This window comes from Myotis davidii, unplaced genomic scaffold (genome assembly GCF_000327345.1).
Source record: "Myotis davidii unplaced genomic scaffold, ASM32734v1 scaffold277, whole genome shotgun sequence".
NCBI lineage: Eukaryota > Metazoa > Chordata > Mammalia > Chiroptera > Vespertilionidae > Myotis > Myotis davidii.
Window position 1 is genome coordinate 1,515,478 of NW_006289214.1, and position 10,766 is coordinate 1,526,243.

The 10,766-nt window shown below is 35.5% G+C and overlaps 1 protein-coding gene across 4 annotated transcripts in view; it reads right to left on the minus strand.

Moving 5' to 3' along the window:
* Positions 1 to 10,766, minus strand: part of PCDH9 (protocadherin 9) — a 971,700-nt gene that overhangs the window by 609,186 nt on the left and 351,748 nt on the right. For 2 of the 4 annotated variants that reach the window (XM_006761430.2, XM_006761426.2), the window contains exon 3: positions 8,037 to 8,138. The exons of the other annotated variants lie outside the window; for them this stretch is intronic. In XM_006761430.2, coding sequence (XP_006761493.1) covers positions 8,037 to 8,138 — 102 coding nt within the window. The remainder of the gene's footprint in view (positions 1 to 8,036; positions 8,139 to 10,766) is intronic. 4 annotated transcript variants of the gene reach the window in all.

The window sequence follows — 10,766 nt, forward strand, 5'->3', positions numbered from 1 at the left end:
TAATTAGAAATGTATGTAGATATCACATTAACCAAGTAATGTAAAGTTTGAAGTCTTTTATTTTGAAGCATGATGAGGTCTTGATAATGAAACCAGGAAAGAATTCTGATTGAAAAGAGAAAACAGCCAATGAAAATTTCTCAACCCTGTGATGTATTCTCCTAACACCTGGCCTTCACACATGCAGTCTACTTGAGGAACCTACCACCATATCACAGCACTCCTGATCATTCACTTAGGGGACTCCTTCAAGTCTCACGTTAATATTATGATAATTTTCCTCTATTAAGTTAAATTGCTGCTGTTGTGTGTTCTTCTTGAATCTTAAACATATCTTATTTTAGCACTGCTTACACTATATAGTAGCACTGAATATAAGAGCATGACCCTTAGACTATACCATCTGAGACACAAAGAAACATGTTTACATGCTCAGCTTGATGACTTCAGCATATAATATGACAGTGTCTCTGACATATTTGTGGGATATTTTGGAAGGAAGGAAGGAAGGAAGGAAGGAAGGAAGGAAGGAAGGAAGGAAGGAAGGAAGAAAGGAAGGACAGAAAGAAGTTTCTGTCTGGCATTGCATTTAGCACATTACCCTCAGCTCATCCATGTTGTTGCAAATGGAAAAATTTCATTCTTTTTATTGTGGAATAATATTTCTTCTTTATCTTCATATATTGATGAATACTTAGGTTCCATCTATAGCTTAGCTATCACTAGTAATTTTGCAATAAACATAGGGGTTCATATACCTTTTTGAATTAATGTTTTCATTTTCTTTAAATAAATATCTAAGGATGGAATTGCTGATTATATGGCAGCTCTATTTATAATTTTGGAGGCAACTCCATTTTGCTTTCCAGAGTAGCTGCATCAATCCGCTTTCCCACCAAGAGTGCACAAGGGTTTCCTTTTCTCCACATCCTCACAAATACTTGTTATCTGTTGATTTATTGATGACTAGAGGCCTGGTGTATGAAATTCGTGCACGGGGCAGGGGGAGGTGTCTGCTCAATCCAACCTGCACCCTCTTCAATTTGGAACACTTCGGGGAATGTCTGACTGCCGGTTTAGGCCTGAACTGGCAGTCCCGCTACCCTGGTCTCCCCTAACCGCCCCCCTTGCCTACATGGTCGCCCCTTACTGCCCCCCCTGCAGGCCTGGTCACCCCCAACAGCCCCCCTCTGCCAGCCTCGCCTCCCCTAACTGTCCCCTTCTGCTGGCTTGGTCACTCCTAACTGGCCCCCCCCGCTAGCCTAATTGCCCCTGAATGCCACCCCTGCGAGCCTAGTTGCCCCCAACTGCCTCCCCTGCTGGCCTGGTTGCCCCATGCAGCCTGCTGTTCAGTCATTTGGCTGTCCCTCACTGACCCCCATGCCAGCCTTGTCACCCCACGCAGCCTGTCCGGTTGACCGTTCAGTTGTTTCTGATGTGACGGGCCCTGACACTTTATAGATGATAGAGAGATAGATAGATAGATAGATAGATAGATAGATAGATAGCCTTTCTGACATTTGGGAGGTGATATCTCATTGTGGTTTTAATGTGCATCTCTCTAATGATTAGTGATGCGGAGTATCTTTTCATATGTCAGTTTGTCTTCTACATTTCTTGTTGACAAAATAACTAAAATAACTAAGTCCTCTAGCCCTTCTTTAACTGAATTGTTTGTGGGATTTTTTTGGTGTTATTTGAGTTCCTTATATATTTTGGATATTAATCCTTTACCAGATGTATCATTTGCAAATATGTTATCCATTAAGTAGGTGGTTTATTTGTTTTGTTGATAGTTTCCTTCACTATACAGACGTATTTTAGTTTGATGTAGTCCCATTGTTTAGAAAAAATTTGTTCTTATCAAGTAAAAAACAAAAATAAACTGGCTTGTAAAGTAATTTAGTATTATTAGTGAAAAGTTATTAAATTAATAACCTTTATTACTCACAAATATAACATACATTATAACTAAATGGCAAATCTATTATTTTAATTTAAATGGTGTTATCAACTATAATACCTATTCTAAGTACTGAACACATTTATTTATTAAAAGTTAATGGGTAATATCACTATATAATAGATCATGAACAAAAGAATTCAAGCATATATAGTAAAATGAATATGTTAAATCCTGTTTAATTAGGTCCTGTCTAGTTAGTTACATTTAAGTTTAATCAGTGATAAGTGCAGAAAAGAGGAGAAAAAAAGATCAAGATATATGCAAAATAGTTTTGGTTTTACCTCTCTCTTTTTTTGTGTGAAAGTCCTAAGACAATGTTACCATTTTGCTCTTACTACATTTAGTAATGTTAATTAAAACAGAGGTGTTCTAAGTCACATTACAAACACTGAGCCCGGTGTATTCATACATCTTAGTGTGACCAAGCTGAACATGCACCCATAATCTCATTTTTAGCTGAGGGAAATGATGCTTACCTGAACACTATTGTGCTAAATAAGGTTGTAAATGTGAAATAACTGACACAGAAGTAGTAATGGTTTTGTACATTTAGTTCCTTTCTCTATGACACACTCTTCTCACTCTCGATTTGATATATTTTATATCAAATATTTTTATCAAGCGCCACAATTGGAATGTTTGTGCAATCAGCTATGACTTCTTAAGAATTTCTGAATCCAGCAAAACCTGTGCAAATTGTTGTAAAAGGTCAGAAATATTTCCTTTATCAAAATGACTTTTCCAATTTGGGTCTAGACTTAGAGCAGCAGTCCCTCCTCGGCTATCTTCATCCACCATCTGCACCCATGAATTTCACACTTCCGATAACTGCCATGTTTTCCAAGTCTGGCTGCTGAAACTCACACTTATTTTAAAGCTCTTCCCCCAATCTCCCTAACTCTTAGAGTTAAGATTTCCATCTGACATTGATTTTCAGATTTCATTGCTCCAAGAAAAAAAACTCTTATCTCAAAAATTCATACACTGAACATTAGACCATTTTGTAAAAACACTCTGCCTCAAGCATCAAAAACAGTGTCAGGGAACAGCTACTCATACTGAAATGCAGTCTTGTGTGAATTCCAATAGCTATGAGACATTTCCTGCAGACTGCAGAATACAGGTACTGAGAGCTCTGTCTGCTTACTTTCTGTGCTGTTTCATGGGTAAAGCGATTTGAATCTATTAGAAATAAATGGCAATAAAATGTATAGCTCAAAGGTGCGTAGTGAAGGTAATTTGCATCTATGGTATGAAAACAATGTGCACTTATTCATTTCTTTGCTTCTTTTTTAACCATTATGGTGCTCTGTGTACCCAATGACAGAAGGCCTGCCCGAAGGAGAAAAGTTAAACATGATAGCTTTCATTTAAAATCAAACTTCAGAAAAATTTCAAATGTGAACAACTTTCTTAGACACTAGTTTAGAAAAATTGAATGCAGTCCCAAGGTAGTTACTCCAGAATCAGAAAACCTGAATCTGGTTCTAGGCTATCACTGTCTAGCTCTGTGACCGAGGGCAAGCTACCCCAACGTTCTCATCTTTAAGTTACATGTCAGCTGTATGCATATGTAATCTCTATGGTTCTTGATAAAGAGCCTGTGATTAAAAAAAAAAAAACTATCACAGAGTAGTTAACCTTGCAATTTCTGAAGCCATGTTGTCATGTCTATATTTCAGCTCTACTAATTATTATCTGTGTGAATTTGGGCAATTTATGTAAATTTTACGTGTCTCAGTTTTCCATTTGTAAAATGGAAAAAATAATAATAGTACCTAATGAAGTTGTTGTCAAGATTAAATGAGCTATATTTTAACAATGGTAACATACATTTTGTCTATATTTTGACATATCTTAAAGCAGAAGATATATATTAAATCATAAATAATAAGTTATCAGCGCTTAATTGATAGAAATTTTTTCTTAGTTGTACATGAAGTAAAGCATGTTTTCTAAATTGAGTTTATTAGGGTGACATTGGTTAATAAAAGTATATAATTTTCAAGTATGCAATACAAATCTGTATATTGAATGGTGTGTTTACCTCCCTAAGTGAAGTATTCAGTAATATCTTAGATTAGATGAAGTTGATAATACATATAAAGTGCTTAGAATAGTGTCTGGTGCAAAATTTGCCCCAATACCTGATATTAATATTTCTCCATAAGCAATAATTGTTATATCTAAGTCAAGAGTGATATGCTAAGAATAATAAATGAAGAGTGATTAAAACCTTGCTAGTCATATAGATATTGGTTTTATTTTGTATCTAACATCATAATACAAAATTTATAACTTCATTCAGATTAACCAACATCAACTGACCCAAAATGTGATCTACTCAAAGAACGGTATAGTTTTATAAAATTAAATATTGTTATGGTAAAAAAATAAAAATCCTCCTTTTTTTACTTTATTAAACTGTTTAAGGAAAAAAGACTAATTTGTAAGAAAGTAAAAAAAAAAATAGTAATGCACATTCATTAAGCAAGCTAAGCACATTATTCAATAAAATAAAAATAATGAGAGCATACTGCAGGCACCAATTTATAGGTTATAATTACCTTTTGTTATTAATTTTCAAGAATGATTAATACTATATTAATAACTTTTAAGAAACAGGTTATTAAAACTTTGTTACTGGTCGGCAGATAGTAAACATTTATACTAAACTCTGTCTCTTAGAATGCTTTGTATAACTCCAAAACTGGATCACTTCTGTCCTCAAGTTTTATTTTATAAGAAACATCAGAGATTATCACTCTGCATTAAAAAAAAAACATATACTTAAGAAACTAGTCATATTATGCTTAAAAGAAATTTTAACTGATCAAGAATAAAATGTAAATGATGGTCTAATATGCACATTAAAAGTTTGAAATAGCCCAGTCAGTGTGGCTCAGTAGTTGAGAGTCAACCAATGAACCAGGAGGCGACTGTTTGATTCCCAGTCAGGGCACAGGCCTGGGTTGCAGGCTCAGTCCACAGTGTGGGGTGGGAATAAGGCAACCAATCAATGATTCTCTCTCATCATTGATGTTTCTATTTCTCCCTCCCTCTCCCTTCTCTAAAATCAATAAAAAAATAAAATAAATAAAATGAAAGGATTTTTTAGATGTTTGAAATAGATCTCGACACTAGGTCCATGCTACAAAAGTATTGGTTGTTGTCACCATCTTGATTTAGGACACTAAACAGAGATAGGATTTTATAGATGACCTAGTCTATATTCATTCAGACTAGAATGGGTCTGAAATATTATGCTTAAATGATAATTTGTTGGATAAGAGATTTCTAATACAATTTTGTCTACTTTATTTAGAAATATATCTCTGTAGGTTTAATTGCACTATTCTTAGATCATTGGAATGATAATATACTAGTAAATTAATACCATAGCTCTGAGTATCATTTTTTTTTCTTGTCCACATTGCTTAGAACTTTAGTTAAATAAACCTTGTACAATCTGTGTTGTGTGCTTTTACATAATATCTAGGGATAAAAACACACGATTATTAGAAAACTATTTTAATTATAAACCTTTTAAACTCTCTACAAAAAATAAGGTAATCTTTAGTAAAGTTTTCCCAAAGCCACTCCACCTTGAGCAATCAGACGCCTGGGTAGGAGAGCTTCTTTACTCAAAAAACACAGGCATGAATATGATATAAAATTTATCTAATTCTTAGAAATTGAAAACTACTTGGATTTCAGTGGTTTTCAGATCATTTGGGGTAGGTAGACTTTGTAAAGATTTGTGACTATTTATGGATAAAAATTATTTATTATTACACTGAGTAAGGCTTATTGCATTATTATTGGATGACTTAAGGGTGACTAATGGAAGAAACTCCTGTCTTCTAGACACTTAAAACATACACGGTGATGATGAAAAATCCTAAAGGGCTAAAAAATTATGCTTCTTCTCTCAACTGTCATGTGAGTAAGACTTTGGGAAAAGGAAGATAAAGACAAAAATAAAACCAAAATAAGATAATGAATATATGCTGTAGCTTAGAAGGATTTTTTTTTAATATTTAGATCTATCTACACTAATAAAAGAGAAACATGCTAATTGGCATACGACCGCTACCCTTCCAATTGGCTAACCCCCCTGTCACTCACAGAGTAGGGCCGAGATAGGCAAATTAACTGGCAGCCAAGATGGCGGCCGGCAGCCAGGCAGCTGATGTGAACAGGGAGGTTTGCTTGCTTCAGTGAAGGAGAACTCCAACGTTCCCCGCCTGACTTCCAGGCCTCTCAGCTGCAACTCTAAACAACTATGTTGCAAATAAAGAAGCTAAAAAAAACCCCAGAAAACTGCTTTACTCAGCGGAGCTTCAGCCAGCCGGACCGCAACATTGTATCAAATAGAGACAGTAAACAAAGGCCAGAAACCTGTTTTCAGCAACCGAGGCCTCAGAGCTAAAGCTGGCCCAGAATTAAAAAAAAAAAAAAAAGAAAAAGAAAAAACGAAGCGGTTGGGAGCTTCAGTCCCAGGCTGAAAACAGCCCTCAGCCCCTCAGCCAGACTGGCCAGGCACCCCAGTGGGGACCCCCACCCGGAAGAGTGTGTGTCCAGGAGACCCTTCAGGGCAAACCAGCCGGCACCCACCCGTGCACCAGGCCTCTACCCTATATAGTAAAAGGGTAATATGCCTCCCAGGACCGGGATCAGCGTGACAGGGGGCAGCGCCCAAACACCCTGATCGCCCTGCAGTTCTGTGTGTGACAGGGGGTGGCGCCCCAACCCCCCTTCCCCGACGGGCCCTGCTCTGTGTGTGACGGGGGACAGCCATAACCTCCCCATTGGCCCTGCCCTGAGTATGAGAGTGGCGGCGCCCCAAACCCCTGATCGGCCCTGCTCTGTGCATGACAGGGGCGGCGCCCCAACTCCCCAATCGGCCCTGCTCTGAGCCTGACCAGGGGCTGCACCTAGGGATTGGGCCTGCCCTCTGCCACCCGGGAGCAGGCCTAAGCCAGCCGGCCATTATCTCCCGAGGGGTCCCAGACTGCAAGAGGGCACAGGCCGGTCTGAGGGACCCCCCCTTCCCTCGAGTGCACAAATTTTTGTGCACCGTGCCTCTAGTATAAACATAAAGAAAAATATGTGGATAATGAATTAGCAGATAAAACTGTACAAATTATCACTTTGCCCTTTTCTACCTAAATTAATGGATGGTACATAAAGAAGTTTCTTACCAATAAAATTTGTATTAATCAAAACAGTTTGTCAGACATATTACTATCAATGCTTCTGAAAATGATAGATCCTCATACTTGGCAAAAACAAGTACAAAAAAAAAAACACACCCCTTTTCTGCCCTAACCGGTTTGGCTCAGTGAATAGAGCGTCGGCCTGCAGACTGAAAGGTTCCAGGTTTGATTCCGGTCAAGGGCACGTACCTTGATTGTGGGCACATCCCCAGTAGGAGGTGTGCAGGAGGCAGCTGATCGGTGTTCCTCTCTCATTGATGTTTCTAACTCTCTATCCATCTCCTTTCCTCTCTGTGAAAAATCATTAAAATATATTTAAAAAACCCTTTTCTGTTAATAATAATCAAAATATTTTCTATAACTTTAAGGGAATGAGGAAAAATCTAGCTTCAATGAGAATCTAGAATATGCATTAATATATGCATACACACATACATATCTATCTATCATCTACCTATCTATCTATCATCTATCTATCTATCCATCTGTCTACATGATGTTATGGCTGTGGAAAATAAGTAGTAAGATGAATTAATTAAAAAATATAATAGAAAAAAGTTTCCTATTACTGTCTCTAAAACAGGTAAAAATCAACACTGTGCATCCAATGACAAGAACACTATACTATATTCAATAGTTGGGCCATTACCAAAGAAGCAAAATATTATTGTTCGCTTTTCCCCCCATAAAATTGTTTACGTAAAGTTGTTAAAAATGTACTAGTATAAAAATATGAACATGAAAAGGTCAGCAAAGAGCATATTTATAATAGTTAACTTATAGGATTTAAAATCACTATGCAAATGCGAGTTCCTCAGTACTAGCATGGTCTCCATGGAGATGTGGCCTACCTCGCAATGGCTTTCTTCATTCTCCTGCATGTGGAAGCCCGCAGAGCTGGGACATTTCTGAGGAGTGACAGGAATATTGTCACTTTTGCTGTGTGAGTTACACTGAAAGAGATCACCAAATAATTGTGACAAACTACTCCACATTTAGAGTGTCTATTGAGAGACATGGTTGTTTGCTAAGAAATTAATTAAGGAATACAATTTGAATTAACAAAAGTTGACTCTACACTCATAGTGCATGCGATGATATTGAGCCTTTGTAAAAAAGATAAAAAATAAACCAAGGATGAACAAAAACAAAATTTTAGCTTTACTATTTTAAAAGCAATATTGATTTATTATGCTTATGATTTTAGTAGCTAAAACCTATATTTAGTAGTTAAAGTCATTAATAACACACATTACTAAGTGTGAGTGATATTCTCTCTGTCTTGCCATATATATATATATATAACTAATCTGTGACATAAATATTATTCCCACTTACAGAAGAGGAAAATAAAACATAAACATATTGTAACAAGGTTGGGCTGCTACCCAGCTTTCTGGGACCATGTTCCATACCTTATCTACCACATGCATGGCCTTTATAAATGATGCATTTGAAATAAATAGAAATGAAAAACTAAAATGTTTTAAGGTCTTAAAATATTACTTCACTTTTTCCTGCACCAAATATATATTTAAAAACAGGTTAACTAAAATAATTCATTTGGAAATAAATGTGAATTATAAAACATAAGCTATTAAGTTATGACTTGGCCTTTCTCTGTTAAAATACTAAGATGGCTCTTTTCAATATTCCTCATGAGTTTTTATATAAAATAAGATATATACTTTCTATTATCCTATTTCCTTCTTCCTTAAATCTCTTGTTAGATTCAAGACAAGGAGTGTTTATAAGTATTGCTGTTTGACCATTTATTAAACATCACATTGGTATTTCTAAGATTTCTTTAATAAAAGATACTGTAGTGCTTCAACAATGGATTCATCACTGAAATATAACTATTCCTCTCCCATAAGACTACAACAAGCACACAGAATTTTATGGCATAAGTAAGAAAAACAATATTTTTTTTCAAACTAGTGTGTTGCATTTTCTGTCCACTAATGAAATTTAACTTTCCCCATCCCAAAGAACAATTTTTCATATCAAAAATATTTATAAAGAAAAATAAGTTGTAGACTTTAATACATTGAGTTTAGTATATTCTTATTTAAAGACTACCGTTTTATATATTTACATACATTTTAAAATGCATTACATTTTTAAGTGTTTTGTAATTATTTTGAAACAATTTTAAAGCCATAGAAGGGGCAAAAAAAATTAAAAAGATTTCCAGGACATTCTTCATTACATTTTGAATATATCAATTACTATGTATTTTTGTTCATTTGTTTGATTTAGAGAAATAGCAACATGGAAGACTAGGAAGCCATGACTTTCAAACCCAAGAAACTTTTGGCATGAAAAACATTATTTTATGCCTGTCCTCTCCAAAAACAATATCCATCAATCCTGTTTAAAACTTACCTCCCCTAGGAACTCTTTATGGGTAACTAAACTAATGGCAATTGCCATTTTAACCTCTGCTTGCAACCTAAGCAACTTTTAGATGTAGTTTATAAAATGCTGCTCTACCAGTATTAATTCTTAGAATGACACTAAGCTTGTCTAAACCACTTCACTGTTAATTATGAAGGCCTTTCTGATATTTCTCAATACTGGCTTCCTTAGCTTTCTAAAAAAAAAAAAAAAAAAAAAAAAAAACAAGAAAAAAAAAAAAAAAAAAAAAAAAATTAGATCTTAAAACAGTTATTTTCATCTGTGATGTTCCTAGACATTTTAATCATTCAATTCCTGTCCCTAGCCTCTCCTCATATCTATTCATGCTGATTAATCTTTTAAAAACATCTCATGTATTATGCAGTTTTTCTCCCTAGAAACATTTTCTCAATTCCTGTGGCCCAGCAGTGGCTTGCACCCTGGCTGTATTAGAATCACCTGGGGAGTTCCAAAAAAATGTTCATGACTAAATCCCAACTCACACTGGAGAAATTTATAGCTAAGGCAAAAATAGTTTTTAAATATCCAGGCAATTCTAATGTGCAGTCAGAGATGAGATCCCTGGGTTAAGGTTAATATTTCCTTGTCTGGCCCTCTGGACATTAATAATAAATTTTGGCCTCACTTTCTCCTTTACCTTATTTAACCCATCATGGACTAGGTTTTTTTTTTTTTTTTTTTTTTTTTAATTATTCTGCCCTGGTGTGCTCAAATACTGATCCTTAGGGATGTTTTCACTATCTGGATGAGAAAAATAGAGAAAACAAACACACACACACACACACACACACACACACACTATCTTTGTATAAGACTTTATACCTGCAAATACAAGATTTTATATATTATCTATAAGAACCCTCTGAAGAGCAGTAGACAATATAATCCTTCTTTAATAGGTAGAAAAGACAAAGGTTCAAATGTATCTAATGCCCTTTGTGCAAGAATTTCCCAGGGAATTGCACCCTAAGTGACAAGACTTAGGCAATTACTACTCTGCCATATCCCCCTTATGAGTCCATTAATTTGCTTATTTATTTACATATTCCACTCTGTTTATTCATTTTTTATTAGTCATTTAGTGAGTACATTAAATGTGTCAAAATTTTATTGGTTCACCCAGATACGGCATTTACCATTTGTAATACCCTCACTCTAAC